We start from the raw sequence: 18,113 nt of genomic DNA on the forward strand, positions 1-18,113 counted from the left end.
TTTAACCTCTTAGGTCACTGTAACACTGCAATCCAGGTTAAATGATGGGACCGGTTGTTCTCATCAGTAAGTTCTGGGTGTGTCCTAAAGCCTCAGCAGCAACGCCGCCATTTCCAATGTAGCACTGTCCTCACCCTGAGCATCAGATGCCATGAACCTACTAATGTTGTTTTCCAAATTATATCGCCTTGCAGACCTTCAGCCATCTTCCAGCAGTATTCCCACCCCCATCTCCCTAAATGACATCCCACCACGGATTGCCATGGCCATAGAAAATGAAGAACAGTGGGACTTTGACATCTTTGAGCTGGAAGCAGCTACTCAAAAAAGGTGCGTTGAGCAGGTTTCCCGGGGCCTGGACAGGGAGCCCCCGGAGCAGCGCTGGTGTGCGTGGAACTGTTCCTCGGGTGAGGACGGAGGCTGAGGAAATAGTGGGACTTCAGGTTGCCCTGAGTCCTTGGGCCACAGGCAGCTTGCCTAGCTGTGATTGTTAGTTTTGTGCAGCTTGTTTATGGTGCGAGGAAAGCCACGAGGTACGACAGAACCCACTCTAAGAGTTAGGAGAAGGAAGAGAGGGAAGTGTGCTTCGGCCTATGGAAGGTTGTGCATGGAGAGGGTTGATGAAACTAACGAACTCAGCTCCTGATTGCCATGCTGGTGGCCCACACGTGGACACCCCACCCTAGTTACATTCATGGCTTTTGGTTGCAGAGTAGGAGGCTGGGTTTTACCGAGTAAAAGCTGTCAACCACAGGGGTCTTGGCACACAGGACTGGACATCCACAGCCAGTGCCAGCCAGGGTGTGGTCTGGTTTGGGGAGAGATGGATCTGCTGAGCTGTGGGATGACTGACAGGTCTCATCCCACTGGGTGATCTGCCTATACGGAGACTCCCACTTCACACAGCCAGGCGGAGTGGACAGGCGGATCCCCGTGACAAGTGAGCCTCGGAGCTCCTAGTTTACACACCAGAACCATCACAACTATGAAAACTGTATTAAGGATGGCCAGGTTGAGTCTTGTAATGACCTCTGAGATGGCTTCTGTGGGACAGATTTCTTAACCTTCCAAGCCAAGCCAGTAAATCGAAGTGCCATCTAAGGAAGGGCCTTACTTTCGGGTAGCTGGTCAACCTCTCCGGGTAAACTCCGTTAGACTATAGCTCCTCCCTCCAGATTCTTGAGGCCATCAGTCACATGACCTTGTCTGGGTCCAGTTTCCAGGTCCAGTGGTTATCTTTCTCTAGACAGGGCATGAGTAGTAACATGTGAGAACAGGGTTACAGGCAGCATGTTGAGTCTGGGAAAGAGAAGGTTCTGAGGATTCCACTGATGCAAGCACGGTGGAAAACTTCACCCCAGCAAGTGAGGATGCCCGCAGAAACTGTCACGCTGCCCCCTCCCACACCGAACGTGCCGTGCAGTGCCGACTGGCTGCCCCGGGTGCTCTGCAGTTGGCTGGGATCCGCTTGTTGGTCCTGAGTCTGTCTCTCCCATGCTCAGGGCACTGCTGCTCTGCTCTGTTTTATACTGTGGACATTTTTCTTTGTAGGCCTTTGATTTATCTAGGTCTCAAAACATTTGCTCGTTTTGGAATCTGTGAATTCTTACAATGCTCCGAGGCAACGCTGAGATCGTGGTTTCAAATTATTGAAGCCAATTATCATTCTTCTAACCCCTACCACAATTCCACACATTCTGCGGATGTGCTCCATGCCACTGCCTACTTCCTTTCCAGAAACAAAATAAAGGTAAGCTAACGTTCGTGTTCCGCCTTTACCAGCAGCGTAGGGAGAGTCCAGCACGCCTGCTCCTGTTGTTCTCACCCTGTGGTAACAGAAATGCTGGGTCCTCACCTGTGTCGGCTCCGTCACACAGGAAGCCGGTTGGTAGATTCATCTGTAGGCTGCATGCACCGGGCGTGGTGGCGCACCACTGTAATCCCAGCACTCGGGAGGCAGAGGCAGGCGGATCTCCGTGAGTTCAAGGCCAGCCTGGGCTACCAAGTGAGTTCCAGGACAGGCTCCAAAGCTACACAGAGAAACCCTATCTTGAAAAAACATTGGGGGAAAAAAAAAAAGAAGAAGAAGAAGAAGCAGCTGCAGTTCCCGAGGAGAAAGCCAACAGAGCCAGGCCAGGCCTGTCCTTTGGGGGAGAGGGGGTTCACGGTGGGCACAGTGAGCCTCCTTAGGATGTTCGCCTGTGCCACGAGCCCGGGCCCACTCCCGTCCATTCCTCAGCTCTCCCGTCTGACCATCAGATCCGGGTAGACTGTGCTCCTTCTCATTTTCCCACCCAGTGAGGGAGGCCCCGCTCACTCCCAATGTTCCCATCTCGTTCTTTCCAAGGCAGCACGTCTGACTGTGACCACCATGAGCAGCTTCCTTCTCCCTCAGAAACACACCCCTGTGATGAATTCGCCCTTCATTACCTCCCCTCCCTACCCCCACCCCACCCCACCCCCTGTGCCTCAGACGTACAGGCCAACTGTTCAGCAACCCTGGGCTGCGTGCTGTGAGAGAGAGCTAACCTCTAGCCCCATTCTTATATTTGAGAGCTCGAGACCAAGTCCATAGGTGGGGTAAGAATCCAGAGAACGGACTGTTTCCTCAGAGACAGGTGGCCAGGGAGAGTCTGGGCTAAAGTGTCTTAGCCTCTAAAGAGCAATCTCTGCTTGGGTCTGTTGCTTTTGAACAAATATATTCAGAGCTAGCTGAGAACAATGTATATGGTTCTAAGACAGGGTCTTGTGTAGCTGAGGCTGGCCTGAATTCATTGTGTTGTCTTGAATACCTTATCCTCCTGCCTTTAGCTTCCAAATTGCTGGGGTTGCTGGTACACACAAAGCCAGACCTTGCTTATAATGATAGTCAAAGTATTTATTAAATTCACACCATAGAGTGTTCCTAGCTAAAGTGAAAAATTACAGAATTTTAAATGAAATTAATTTATAAAACAAGTTTATTAGATATATACCTTATTTTCACATGTTTGTAGAATACTTCCAAATATGATCCCCCAACCCCCAGATGAGGACTGAACCCAGGGCCTTGCGCTTGCTAGGCAATCGCTTTACCACTGAGCTAAATCCCCAGCCCATGATCTTCTTTTTTAAAGTGTGCGTGCACGTGCACACCTGAGAACATGCATGCCCACCATAGCATGCACATGCACATGCACACCTGAGAACATGCATGCCCACCAAAGCATGCACATGCACACCTGAGAACATGCATGCCCACCATAGCATGCACATGCACACCTGAGAACATGCATGCCCACCATAGCATGCACATGGAAGTGAGAGGACACATTGGGAAAGTTCACTCTCCCCACCACTGGCTCTCTGGGATCAGCTCAGGTGGTCGGACCTGATGGCAAGCTCTTTTAAGTACTGAGCTGTCTTGCCTGCCCTTCAATATCTTTTTTTAAAATGCATTTATTTATTTTATGAATGCTCTGTCTACATGTATGCCTGCATGCCAGAAGAGGGCATCATTTCTCATTATAGATGGTTGTGAGCTGCCGTGTAGTGCTGGGAATTGAACTCAGTCAGTGCTCTTAACTGCTGAGCCGTCTCTCCAGCCCTGCCCTGCATGTCTTACACTAGGCACACTGTTTTGAAGGTCGGTTTACAGCTCTGGATGCTGAGTCACAACAGAGCTAGATTAACAGTTAGTGGCTGTCAATCATTCCATATGCAGAACAGCTGAGAAAACTCAGATCCACGGAGAAATAAAACCAAAACGACAGATGCTTTGAAATTTTTTCCTTTTCTTAATTATTTTTTTTATGTTATGTGCATTGGTGTTTTGACTGCATGTCTGTCTGTCTGTGTGAGAAGTCAGATCTTTTTTTTTTTTTTTTTTTTTTTTTTTTTTTTTTTTTTTTTTTTTTTTTTTTTTGGTTTTTCGAAACAGGGTTTCTCTGTGTAGCTTTGCGCCTTTCCTGGAGCTCACTTGGTAGCCCAGGCTGGCCTCGAACTCACAGAGATCCGCCTGGCTCTGCCTCCCGAGTGCTGGGATTAAAGGCGTGCGCCACCAACGCCCGGCCGAGAAGTCAGATCTTGTTAAGACAGTTGTGAGCTGCCATGAGGGTGTTGGGAATTAACCCGGATCCTCTGGAAGAGCAGTCAGTGTTCTCAACCTCTGAGGCATCTCTCCAGCCCAATTTTATATTTATTTATTTATTTTACACACACACACACACACACACACACACACACACACACACACACACATATAAATTTTTTTTAAAGACACATTCTCATTACATAGATCAGGCTGGTCTGGAACTCAGATTTACCTGCCTCTGCCTCTCAAATGCACCACCATGCCCAGCTCCAGCTTTTTTTTTTTTTTTTGAGATCACAATTACAACATTTCTCCCTTCTCTTATACTCCTCCTTGCTCTCCTTGAAATTCATGGCCTCTTTTCCCATCATTTTTATGCATGCATATGTGTATATAAACATATATATTTCTAAATATAACCTGTTGAGTCCATATACAAGTTACTTGTATATATGTTTTCAGTGCTGACCATTGGGCATTGAACAACTGATAAGTGTGCTCTTCCCTGGGGCAGACCATTTCTCTCATTCCCAGCTTTCCTCTGTTGCTTTAGTTCTTTTTCCCCCCTAGAGTGAGTTAAATTTAATCAGGACCATATATACATTGCTTTACAGTTTTAAAAACATTTTGTACATTACCAACTCCTTTATGCTCCTTCGTCTAAAAAATCTGTCTTCGAAGATACATTTGCTATTATCCAGGGTAATTCCTATATCTGTAATTTCTCTTTTTTTAATTAAGGAATTTTTTATTCATTTTACATAGCCAACCACAGGTCCCTTCTCTCTCCTCCCCCTCGCCCTTAGTTCTTCATGTAGGGTTGAGGCCTCATGAGCTTTTCCCCGTTCAGTTTATTCTGTTCATTGGTCATCTTGTTCAGCTCACATTTGGGCAATAATGCTTGAGTAAATTTTGAAGTAAAATGAAAAACCTGTCTATCAAAACCTATAGAATGATTTGGGCTAGGGAGATAGCTTAGCCAGGAAGGCACGTGGCACCCACATGAAAAGCTGGGCGTGGCGGTGTGGTCTGCACTGGGAGGCAGGTCCAGGCAGATTCCTGGGGCTCACTAAGTGCCAGCCAGCCTAGCCACCTAGCCCCAGGTCCCGAAAAAACAGGTAAATAGCTCCCCCCATCCCTTGAACCCAGGGCCTTGTGCTTGCTAGGCAAGCACTCTACCCCCCCCCTTTTTTTTAAAGATTTGTTTATTTTATGTGCAGTGGTGTTTTTCCTGCATGCATGTCTGTGTGAGGGTGTCAGATCCCCTGGAACTGGAGTTTCAGACAGTTGTGAGCTGCCATGTGGGTGCTGGGGACTGAACCCCGGTCCTCTGGAAGAACAGTAAGTGTTTCTAACCACTGAGCCATCTCTCCAGCTCTGGTAAATAACCTCTGGCCTTCACATGCATGTGCACATTCATGTGTTCATTCTCAGTCACGTGTATGTGCATCTATGCAAGTGTGTACGCGCGCGTGCGTGCACACACACACACTACAGCTGGGCATGGTGGTATATTCCTGTAATCCCAGTAGTTGAGAAGAACCACCAGATGTTCAAGGCTAGCCCTGGCTACATTGTGAGGGAATGGGGAACCAATAATATTCCACAACGGCTTTTGGAATTAAGACAATCTAGTATCAAAACTGGGAAATAAGGAAAACAAAAATACATAAATTTGAAAAATAAATGCTAGAAAAAAGTACCTCACACATCTATATTAACTCAAAAATGTAAAAGCTGATGGTTTCCTTTTTTTTTTTAATGATATAAATTGATAAAAGTAAAAGAAAACTAGCTGGGCTAGTGATACATACTTGTAATCCCAGCCTCAGGAAGCTAAGGTTAGACCAAGGGTTCAAGGGTAGCCTTAGTTACATGGAGAGACACTGTCTCTAAATTAATAAATAAAATTATTTTGAACTACATAAACTTTTTAGAGCCCTGGAAGAGGTGGAGATATTCCAGATCATTTTACCAAATTCACAAGACCCTATGTCAGTTAAAAAAGATAGCACCAAAAAGGAGTGGAAAAGTAGGTTAGCTCCCAGGTAATGTAAGTAGCGATCATTTGTCAAGTTATTTTTTATTTTGATTTACATAATATTGCTAGGTCAAAAATCCCAGGCTCTGGACTTGTATTGCAGTGGTCTGAAGAGAGACTGGCAGCGTGCCCTTGCCCTGCGTGGGCCTGCAGATCACGTGTGTGCGTGCGTGCGTGCGTGCGTGCGTGCGCGCACAGAGAAGCCTCTGTTGAAGGCCCACTGGTTTGCAAAGGCGTTCTTGTTTTCAGGAAACTTTAGATCGGATAGACGAGGTTGCCGCCCTCATCGCCGCCGCCATTCACGACGTGGACCACCCTGGGAGGACCAGCTCGTTCCTCTGCAACTCGGGGAACGAGCTGGCCGTGCTCTACAATGACACAGCGGTGCTGGAGAGCCACCACGCCGCGCTGGCCTTCCAGCTGACCCTGGAAAATGACAAGTGCAACATCTTCAAAAACATGGAGAGGTGAGGACGGACGGTGCGGAGATGTGGGTCACGTGACTGCAGGGGGAGCCGCTGCCCCCAACATCCGTGCTGAAACAAGTGTAGTTTGAGGCAGGCAGGGTCTTGCTGCCTGGCACACTCCTCTCCGCCTTGTGTGCACAGCACACTTTTGGTGGGTGTCCCCCGAGGAGCACTTTCCCTGGTCCTCATGCTAAGTCAAAGTCGTGATTGCTCAGTCACTAGTTCGTGAGCACTTGTCCCGTTTTGTTTGTAGAACCAGATGGGAAGCAGTGGCGTGTCTCGGCGGTCCGCACCCGCCTAGCATGTACATGGCTTTGGGCTCTGTTTCCAGCCAACCAAAACCAGGTGTTTAACGTCCAGTTAGACGTTTGGAGACGGGGTCTCACTACGTGGGCTGGGGTAGCCTTGAACTTGAAGTCCTCCTGCCTCAGTCCTACCAGTGCTAGGATTAGAGGCTGCCTGGGCCACCTCATCCAGTTCAGGTTAGACCCCACACTGCAGTGTAACGGGTTTGTTTTCATAGTTCACTCTTTGTGTCTAGGCCGGTGCCCAATACAAGAGGAAAAAAGTGTCATGAGAAATATTTTCATTTGGATTTTTAAGGAAAATTTTATATAGGGTTTTTTAAAAGAGTATCCTAAGCTGGGCAGTGGTGATACACACCTTTAATCCCAGCACTTGGGAGGCAGAGGCAGGCAGATCTCTGTGAGTTTGAGGCCAGCCTGGTCTACAGAGCGAGATCCAGGACAGGCACCAAAACTACACAGAGAAACCCTGTCTCGAAAAACCAAAAAAAAAAAAAAAAAATCCTGATTTCTCAAAACTCCATTGTACCATGTCTTAGAATTTCAGAGGTGGGCTTAATATAAGTTTTGCTCACATATACTCGTAAGTACATAATTTACAGAGAATACATAAGACCTAGGGTTTCTAGTGCTGTGATTAAAAACCCGAGACCAAAAGCAGCTTGAGGAGGAGAAGGTTTATTTCCTCTTACACTTGGGTAACAGTCCATCACTGAGGGGAGTCAGGGCCAGAGCCTGGAGGGAGCAGCTGAAGCGGACGCCAGGGAGGAGCCGTGCTCATGGCTTGCAAATTTGGGTTAGAAGAAGGGCTGTCAGTTCTCTGGGCCTCCAGGTACCTCCAAGCAAGGCACATTGTTAGTGAATGTGGAGATTGTGGGCACCAAGAGAAGAGTCTTGCTTGGCGTAGCGGCACAGGTCTGTAATCCCAGCCTTAAACAGCTGATACAAGAAAGTCATGGGTTTGAGGCCATCCTGGACTACACAGTGAGACTGTCTCTGGAGAGGAGGAGGGAGAGGTCTTTGTTCGTCCCTGCTAGAACCTATCTCAGCCTGAGAACTACGTGCAGGGTACTACAGTTATGGATATGACACACAGCTATAGCATCCTGCCTGTCAGCTGATTTCTAACTTCTGTTTGGTGATGGAGGCAAGTGTATGTCCCAGTGGTGCGGGACTGATAGCTGCAGTGGACGTACATCCTGGGAAAGAGATGGTTGTACACACAGAGCGTAGGCCACTAGCCTGAATCAGTAACCTGCAGCGGTCTCTGTCTGTCGTTGGCGGAAACAGGAATGACTACCGGACACTACGCCAGTGTATTATCGACATGGTCCTGGCCACGGAAATGACGAAACACTTTGAACATGTCAACAAATTTATGAACAGCATCACCAAGCCCTTGAAAACACAAGGGAGTGAGGTGAGAGAAACTTACCCTGGGGCCCTTCATCGGGGTTCACACTCGCCAGGGACATGGCAAACTCAGACCTAGCAGGTCCCAAGTGGTAGCAGGGCCTTTGGTGGGCATGTTAAATAAGGTTTTCCATTTTTCTTTCTTTCTTTCATTTGATTTGTCTATCTAGAGACAAGCCTTCACTCTGTAGCCCAGATTGGCCTAGAACTCAGTGATCCTCCTAGTCTGCCTCAGGTGCTGGGGTTACAGAGTGAGCCATGGCAGCGGGTGGAATTTTGTTTTTCATTGGTTTAAAAAAGTCATTTAACATGCAAGTATCTGGCAGGATAACATGCAATAGAACATGCAAATAGATGTGTAAACAAGTTTTCACATTGGCCATTCCTGTGCCCTGTCTCAAAATGTTTCCTCCCCCTTTGAACATTCTAGGGTCAGTTGGAGCCCTAGAAGGCTCTTTTTTTTTTTTTTTTTTTAAACCAGGCTTAACTATGTATCTTGGCTGGCCTAGAATTAAATAGGTAGACCAGGCTGGGCTCAATCTCACAGAGATCTGCCTCTCTCTGCCTCCCAAATGATGGGATTTAAGGTGTGTGCCGCCACACCTGGCTCCTACGGGGCTCTTAGCACCACTCTCCAGTGGGTGTACCCCATGGGAGCGAGAAGGGCTGGAAGGACCCTCTGCTGTGACATTGACCTCTGGCCAGGCAGGAGCTGCCCCGTGTAGATTCCCGCATTTCCTCTCTGTAGAAAGGGACCGGTAGACCTCACGGCAGGGAACAGGGTAGAGGTAGGAAGCGCCAGGCTCAGCTGGGATGAATCACCTCACCTTGAACCTGCCCTTGTTTGAAATTATAATGTAAGGAGACTTCCCACAGTTCCCACAGATTCTTTCTGTGAATAGAGGTCAAAAGAAAAGGACTTTGTGCCCTTTGTGTATCATAGATTCTAAGACAATATGAGGGATCGTCACTTAACGTGATCTGGGTTCAGTGAAGGCTCATGATTCTCAGAATCCCTGGGGAAATGCTGGTGAGGACCGGGCTGCGGGGAGGAGGGGCTGGGGGCCACAGAGCTCTGTCATCGTGAGAAGAGCGAGCTCATTTTGTTTTTTAGTAACTGTCTTAAACAGATAAAAACAGCCCTTGAGTTCTCACCAATACGAAAAGCAGAGGCCACCAGAGAGACTGAGAGACAAGAAAGGGGCAGATGGGCCGGTCTCAGTGCCGCTGGGGGCTGCTGAACTCACTGGCCCTGCTTCCTCTTGGTAGAATGAAAGGCTGCTCAGTGCTCAGAGCACTGCAGGGCTCTGCTGTGTGACGCCTTAACTTTGTAGATCCCCGCTACAGCTCTCAGGCTCCCAGGACCCTAGGTAAGGTAGCTGGACACCAAGGGCCCATTTTGATTGCTTTGATTTCACTCGTGGTTCAGAAAACTGTCCTAAGTCCAGAAGCCCTGAGCACTCCAGAGAACCGGACTCTGATCAAACGGATGCTGATCAAGTGTGCGGACGTGTCCAACCCCTGCCGGCGCCTGGAACACTGCATCGAGTGGGCCGCACGCATTTCCGAAGAGTATTTTTCCCAGGTAAGAGCCTACGCTCAAGTCCTTTTACACACACGCACGCACACACGCGCGCACGCGCGCTCCAAATGGGGGAACACCATGAGGCTATGGACTTAAAACTAGGAAAGAGAACTCTAAAAGAAACCCTGTCTCTGAAGAGCATTTTTGATAACAAATTGTTTTCTTTATCTGAAAATGTGCTACTTTGTCTTATTCTTTGAACGTCTTTGCCGGATTTGGAACCCCGGGTTGGCAGGTTTTCCTGAAATCAATGCCCCTCACATCTTCCTGGGACAGAAGGAAAATAAATTGCTAAAGTGTTTGCAGATTTGGGAGCAGAGATAAGCACACAGATTAAAGAAGCCCAGTGAGTGGCCAGGGCCGAGGGGAGATCAGTAGCAGAGCTTTGCTTGGCACATATCAAGGGCCTGAATTGTGGCGCACGCTTTTAATCCATGCTCTTAGGAGGCAGAGGTAGGCAGATCTCTGTGAGTTCCAGGCCGGCCTGGTCTACGTTAGAGCGTTCTGGGCTAGCCAGGGCTACATCTGAGGCCAGAAGACACTGAAACATCGTATTTAAGCTGCCATTAGAAGAAAACTGTGAACCCAGTACTCTGTACCTGGTGAACTGGCCTTCAAGGACCAGGGCCAGATTAAAGCCTTCTCAGGGAAGGGAAACTGGGAGGTCATTGCTAGTAAACTGCAATGTAAGAAACGCTAAGAGAAGTTCTTAAAGGAGAAAGGACGTGATCACTGCAAACTTGACTATTCCAGATGAAAGAAAAGTCTCACAAAGATTGGTTACTAGCTGGGTAGCTATCTAAGACTTTTCTAGTCTCTGAATTTCTCTGTAGTGAGACACAGAGTTGTCTGAAGCAGAGGTTCTCACACTGCATTGCTGGTCTCTGCTGTACGTGATGTGATAGGGAAAGGGTCTAGAGGGAGTGCGTGGCCCGCCACAGAGGCAGGAGCACTTCGGCTCCTTTTGAGACTGTCCTCCCAGTGTCAGTCCCCGACAAAGGCGGGCCTCCCCGGGACAGTCTGTTCCTCAAGACCCTGAACGTGGAGGAGCTGAGTCCAACAGCATAAAGAGCGGTGCATCACCACTAGGCTTCTTCACACAAGTGCGAGGCTGGTCGCTTATTTAGTAAGTCACCGTAGTCCTGGAGTAATAGAAGAAAATCTTAGAGCTATTGCTCTAGTTACAGAAAAGGCATGACAGGACTCAGCATCCGTCGTCCCAGGAACACTCAGCACACTAGGAAGAGAAGGAAATTACTTTGTTGGAGACAGGGTCTCTGTGCATGTAGCCCTGGCTGTCCAGAATCCGCTAGGTAGATCACGCTGGCCTTTGGCTCTGGCGTGCTGGGATTAAAAACATAGTTTATGTTGCATCTAGCCACATGATATTGCCCTACTAATGGAAACAAAGCTGGGGCCCGGTGTTAGCACACTGCTCAACACTGCTGGTCTTTCCAGACTCTGCACTATGCAAGGGAGCACACAGCACATAAGACAGAAGATAACACATCTTAAAACACAGATAATGTGTGTGTGTGTAAAAATTCCAAAGGCATGTAACATTACACAAATAATTAGATTTGATCAGTGAGATCATTTGGGACAATAAGCTCCATATATAAAAGTCAAGTTGTATTTTATATACTAACAACCAAAAAATGAAACTTAAAACAGTGCTGGTTAAAATAGCAATAAAAAGCAAAAATTATTTAGAAATAAATTTACTGAGAGATGGCCAGACTTCATAAACCATTGCTAGAAACTTAAAGAACATTCCATGTTCACATATTAGAAATGGGGTGATGTGTGATCCTAATTAGTCTTAACAATAAAAACCCAGAGTCAGATATTGAGGGTGAAAGCTGAAAGATCAGAGAAGCAGAGCAGCCACTAGAGAGACTTCTTACCTCTACGAAATCACTGACCAAATTGGGGAGGGGAGGGCGAGATCCTGTCTCCACCTCCCTAGTGCTAGGATCAAAGGTGTGCGCCACCACTGCCCAGCTGTTTCTCTTTTAGACTGGTTCCATCTCCCTTGGCCCAGGGTGGCCTTGAACTCCTGGTCTTCCTGCTTCTTCCTCCCAAGTGCTGGGATTAAAGGTGTGAGCCACCACTGCCTGGCCTCTATGGTTAACTAGTGGCTGGCTCTGCCCTCTGTTCTCCAGGCAAGCTTTAGTTCTCAGAACACAAACAATATATACAACAAGAGGCTCTCCCAAGATTTTCCCGACTGGTTTTGGAAAGAGAGCACACATATCATTTCACAGTAAGCTGTCAGCCTGACTAGAAAAAGCCAAACCATGATGCTTTTAGAGAAAACTGCCACAGAATATCCCCAGTGACTTTGAAATGGACAAAGACTTTTAGGTACAGAAAACAAACAGCCATGGAAAAAAAGAAAATATACATTGGACTTCATTAAAGTTTAAAAAATTATGCTAAAAAATGAGTAACAGGACATGTTGAGAAAAAATACAAGTCATTTCTGACAAAGGACTGCATGTACCCAGGTTACATACAATAGTAAGGCAAGCCACCAGTTAAAAATAATATTTCAATAGCCATTTCACAAAAGATAGTATGGATTGCTGATAATTGCATGAAAAAAAAAACCAAAAAGACCGTACATCATCAGGGAAATTCAAATGAAAGCCACAATGAAATTCTAGCACATACCAGTAGAAAGGTTTAAATGGAAAATTCTGAGGCCAGAAGGTTTAAATGGAAAATTCTGAGGTGTGGTCCTGTACACGGAATCCCAGCACTTGGGAGTTGGAGGCAGGTTAGTTCAGCAGCTGTTTACTGAGTCCCATGGTAACTTGAGCTGTACATGAGATTCCGTCTCAAAACAACAACACCACACGCCAGAACACTTGACAGCATCGAGTGTTGGTGACAGTGTGGAGCAGATACTAGCAGACTGCAGAAAGTGTTTCTGCCACCGTGGTAGCCAGAGGAGCAGACTGCATTGTGACAGTTACAACACACGATTTACCCTGGCACTGGTAACGTCCTAGGCTGGCATTCATCTCAGTCCTCCTGCTTTCTGAGTGATTAAACTACACATGTGTGCCACCCCAGCCTGGTGTTGACCTCCCTGTTCCCTGAGGCTGACCCTCCTGGACTACAGTCACCATGCTTGGTTTGTTTGGTCCTGGGGATTGAACCCAGAGTCGCATGCAGGCAGGCAAGCACTCTGCCTTCTGAACTACAAATCCCAAGACCCGCCTTGGTTCTTCTTTTTGACAGTATCTTACTCTGTAGCTCAGGCTATACTAGATCTATGTAGCCAAAGCTGATGGCCTTGAACTCAGAGTAATCCTCCTGCCTCAGCTGCCTGAGTACTAAAGCTTTAACCCCAGCATACCCTGCTTCTTTACCCTGTTAACACAGCAGTTGATTTTCGTGCAGTGCAGCATGCCTCAGGAAATCCTGTCATGTAGATTTCCTCTGACATACTAATTGTACCAATATCTTGTTTGGGATCTTTAATCAGTACCCACAAGAATATTAGTCTGCGGGGTTTGTTTGCAGGGTGTGTGTCTATTATGGTATGTTGGCTTTCTAGGATGAACTAGAAATGTTCTCTGGATTTTTTTTTTTAATTTTGAAGAGTTTGAGAAAGATTGCTGTTGATTTTCTAAACTTTTGTTAGAATTTACGGGTGCAGCACTTGGTCCTGTCTTTTCTCTGCTGGGAGGTTTTTAGGATTGATGCTGCCACCTTGCTGGTCTGTCATTCATAGTCTTCCCAACAAGACAAGAGCCATAGCTGAGCAATAGCCACTGCGCCCTTCCTGGGGCGGGGCCGTGTTTCTGCCTCACTTCTTATGGTTCCAATGTGGGCAGAAAGATGGTGGATGGTGACGGGACCTGCGGAGGCAGGTGCCAGATCCACCCTGGCCTCTGACCTGAGGGGCCTTAGCCAGGAGACTTCCAGCTATTAGAGATGCTTGGGCTGGTTTGGGATGGCCTCACTCTGGGAACGGTGTGGTGTCTGGCAGATCTCCTTTGCCTGGTTAGTGCCACATGGGCTCTCGAAGCAGCCTGTGGGGCTGCTCCCCGGCAGGCGGGATTCTGAGATCCTGGGGTGTTCTGCTCTGCAGACTGATGAAGAGAAGCAGCTGGACTTGCCTGTGATGATGCCAGTTTTTGACAGAAACACCTGCAGCATCCCCAAGTCTCAGATCTCTTTCATTGACTACTTCATCACGGACATGTTTGACGCCTGGGACAGTAAGAACTGGCCCTTCCTGAGGGAGGGACTGGCTAGTTAGATGGTAAGTGATGTGGGGCGTAGACTTCCCAGGTGGGCTGGAGAGAAGGAAGCCATCCTGGAGGGCAAAGAGCCTGTCACGTAAGAGGTACCCAGAAGAGGACCCCAAGGATGTCCCTGGCCCCCTGTGCACTCCAGGGGTGGGGGTGTGCAGAGCTGATGATACCTGTGGGTCCGGGGGCTGAGAACAGCTTTCCCTCCGGTCCCCTCGCCCCAGAATTTGGCGTTACATTACGGCCGACTCCCTTGGTCCTTCTTTAAATGCGGGGCCAGGGCATAGCTTTGTAGTGGAAGGCCCAAGTTCCACTCCCGGAAGGAAATAAGGAAGCCCAACCCCATAAAGAAAGGCTGTGTGAAGACGCTGCATCCCTGTTTCTCTCTCCAGCCTTCATTGGCCTGCCTGACCTTATGCAGCATCTAGACAACAACTTCAGGTACTGGAAAGGACTGGATGAAAAGAAGCTGTGCAGCCTCCGTCCCCCCCCAGAATAGTGGGGACCTCCTGTCCGGGCCCCGCCCTTCCCGGCTTCTGCAGGTTCTTAGGCCTTGATGTTAGGCAGAACTGCCCCTCATCCGCAGAGGCTGTGAAAGGACGTGGGGCGTCACCCTCTGGGGCCACCATCTGATGCCGGAGCTGCGCTGTGTGTTACCATGGGCCTGGGGGCCCTGCAGAGGGGAGCCTGGCTCTCCTGGCAGCCACAGCACTGTCCCTCCTCGTTCCTCCAGCCGGCAGAACGGCCATGGCGGCTTGCCTGCCTCTCGGGAGGTGAGTGCTCCTTTTACCACACTGCTGGAGTGACTTGTCTCTTTAACCGACTAGCAAACGAGATAAAGAAGCTAAGGGTGATCATCCCAACTATTAAATGTTTTATTTATTTTATTAGAAGTTTGACATTTTCTATGAATTTAAAAATACTTCAAAGCCAAAGCCACCTTCAGATGCCACAACCAAATTCACGAGTCAGTCTCACGAAGTGTTTATGACTTGGTGCACAGACTTATTTTCGTAATGCAGATCTAAAATATAAAATGATACATTTTATCACACTGTAGAAATGTTAGACTCTTCTCGTCGGCGGTCGGTGTTAGTGGGGAAGGCATTTTGCTGGTGAGGCTCATTCTAGTGTGCAACAGAGGCCACATCTGCAGACCCGGTTCTGAGCAGCATCTGTGATCCCAGGAGTTTTGCAGGTGTGCCTTGTCAGAAAAACTTGGATGTGACCATTTTTTTCCTAAAATTTTATAATTGAATTTCCAAGAGCCTGCCTTATTTTATACCGTTTCTATAAAATATGCCCTATAAAACAAAGCAAACCGGACTACTTAGTGGTCGATATTTTATAACTAACATGGGATATTTGATTCTAGAAATGTATAAAGGCGATATCTCTTTGTGTTTTTAATGAGCATAATACTACACAGATGACACTTAATGACATGTCAGAGGGTTGGTTTCATCTTAGACTTGTATTTTTTCTGGATGAAATTAAACTGTTGTTTTTAAGAAGTCATTTGTTGCCATTTCTTTGGTATTGTCTAATAGTAATCTTTCTAAATTAGGAATAGACATGTATTTCATAGAACAAACGAGCAACTGAGCACCTCCCTGGGGTCCTGGGGACAGGGTTTCAGTTTGCACAGGCCTTTACCCTGCGTGAAGAAGACTAACTGTGGGCCCGCCTCGGAAGAACCAGCGGATCTTCCCGCCTCGTGCCAAGGGAGAAAATGAGCCCCACCAGCAACTTCAGCCGCCATGGCTGAGAGGCTGTAGGACATCTGGGCAGTTTCACCACACAAGCTGCTAACAGGGCAGTGGGAATCATAGTCTAACACTGATCAAGAGCTAAAAGCAGCAGTAGGAATTACAAAGTAAACACCATGTTTTTCAATGAATAGATCTGAAAAGACCCACAGGAGACAAGCTAGCCCAGGGGTTCTCAACCTCCCCAATGCTGTGACCCTTTAATACAGCTCATGTTGTGGTGACCCCAACCATACAACCATACAATTATTTTTGTTGCTCCTTCATACCTGTAATTTTGACACTATTATGAATCGTAAGTATCCGATATGCAGGATGTATGGTATGTGACCCCAAAGGGGTCAAGACCCACAGGTTGAGAACCACTGTTCTAGGGTCTGGGAAACAAGAAAAGCCTGTGTATGGGACTCATAACGGAAGAAAAGAAAATAGACTATGAAAACAGAAGCAGAGGCATCACAGAGCCAAGTGTATCCCGCAAACACAGAGGCGGAGTGCAGTGCTCCTCACTGTTTCTGCGAGATCCCAGATGAAGAGCAAAGCGGGAGGAAGCAGAGGTACTAGACCAGGCTCGAACTTGGTCCCGCCTGACAGCTGCAGTCCTCTGAACCCCAAGTGGAGCACGTGTTGTCGGCCCTCCATCACCGTAACAAACGTCGGAAGCGAGGAGACCTGTTACAAGGTGGTTTGGGCCCACTGTTAGGAGCGTTGGTCCACACCACCTGGGCACGTGGTGCACATCGGGTCGGGGCTGAAGGAGGACGAGGAGAGAGTCCTGGCATGCTCTTTTGGACATGCCCCTCCAAGCCAGTGTTCCCCCACTCTGAAGTCTCTACCACCTCCCAGCAGTCCCAGACTGGGAACTAAGCCGTCAAGACGTGGCTTTTTAGAGACCCCACGCTGCAGCAGTGCATAAGACACAGCCTCACGGGGTCAGCCGCAGAACGTGAGCTCAAGGAGAGAACTAGAGGCCACCACCGGGCCAGGAGACACAAGGCTTCCAGTGCCCAAACAGCCAGGAGCTCCCAACCCAGACCCGCTTCCTTAGCTACACAGGTCTTCAAAAGGCAGCAGAGGTAACTTCAGACATGCAGACACAGCTCCTTAGCGCCCCTGTGAAAGTGCAAAAGATGCCCTCTAGAGGTCAGATCCAGTAAGGGGGCAAATATCTGGACAAAAGTAGCCATAGTGAGTGTGAGAGAGTGAGTGAGTGAGTGAGTGAGTGTATGTGTGTGTGTGTGTGTGTGTGTGTGTGTGTGTGTGTGTGTGTGTGAGAGAGAGAGAGAGAGAGAGAGAGAGAGAGAGAGTGTGTGTGTGTGTGTGTGTGTGTGTGTGTGTGTATGTAGGGGGTGTGGGGTGGTAGCAGTGACAACCAGGGACAGAGGAAAACATGCACACAAAAGGTAAGCTAAATGTTAAAGAAGTCAGGATCAATAATTGTCCTTGACATTCACCAGGAAAGGACTTAGGACAGAACTCAGAATGACTGAAGAGAGAAAGGATAAGCCATGACTAACAACCATTAGAAGCCACGGGGTAGGGTGGGGACAAGAACTGGAAAAGGTAATAGAAGCATGTATATAAATAATGTGTGCAGAACTCTGGAGATGTGTGCAAAGACACGTTCTGAGAGTAAAATGTAAAAAGTCTCAAAAGCTTGAGAAATCACAAAATAGCCATAAAAGTTATAAATTCTAGGAAAGATGTAAATAAGGCTGAAGAAGTGGCCCTGATTTGGAGATGACCCACAGAAGTCACAGAGTAGTCACATCCAGAATATTATGGAAATGGCTACATGTCACCAAGGCCCTTTGGATTAGCATGTGAACTGACCACAGCAAACGGGAGGATAGGAAATAAACAAGCTTTGCACACATTGGTAGTAGAAATTGGGTTGTTCCCACCACTTTGGAGAGCAGTCTGGAAAAAATATAAATCCTCAGCAACTTTATTTTCATATCTTAGACTTGCAAATGTTCATTAGAAGATATGCTCAAAGGATATTCTGCCTGCCTTCCTGTCGTGAAAGACTAGAAGCAGTCTGGATGTCCTTGGGAGAACGAGGAAATGATGGTGTTGTGTACAGATTATTTGTAGTTTGATTCCTAAGGCTCCCGGTGATGATCCTGCCTCCCTATGTTCACAGCAGCTCTGGTTTGGACCTGCTGACTTCCTTCCAACCATGAGAATATG

At 47.7% G+C, this 18,113-nt stretch overlaps 1 protein-coding gene across 2 annotated transcripts in view; it reads left to right on the forward strand.

Moving 5' to 3' along the window:
* Positions 1–15,665, forward strand: part of Pde8a (phosphodiesterase 8A) — a 130,587-nt gene extending 114,922 nt beyond the window's left edge. For both annotated transcript variants that reach the window (XM_006969981.3, XM_076546029.1), the window contains exons 16-22: positions 195–330; positions 1,552–1,750; positions 6,363–6,580; positions 8,176–8,305; positions 9,728–9,883; positions 13,989–14,118; positions 14,544–15,665. In XM_006969981.3, coding sequence (XP_006970043.1) covers positions 195–330; positions 1,552–1,750; positions 6,363–6,580; positions 8,176–8,305; positions 9,728–9,883; positions 13,989–14,118; positions 14,544–14,650 — 1,076 coding nt within the window. In that variant the 3' untranslated portion in view covers positions 14,651–15,665. The remainder of the gene's footprint in view (positions 1–194; positions 331–1,551; positions 1,751–6,362; positions 6,581–8,175; positions 8,306–9,727; positions 9,884–13,988; positions 14,119–14,543) is intronic.
* The last annotated feature ends 2,448 nt before the right edge of the window (positions 15,666–18,113 follow it).

Source organism: Peromyscus maniculatus, chromosome 1 (assembly GCF_049852395.1).
Source record: "Peromyscus maniculatus bairdii isolate BWxNUB_F1_BW_parent chromosome 1, HU_Pman_BW_mat_3.1, whole genome shotgun sequence".
NCBI lineage: Eukaryota > Metazoa > Chordata > Mammalia > Rodentia > Cricetidae > Peromyscus > Peromyscus maniculatus.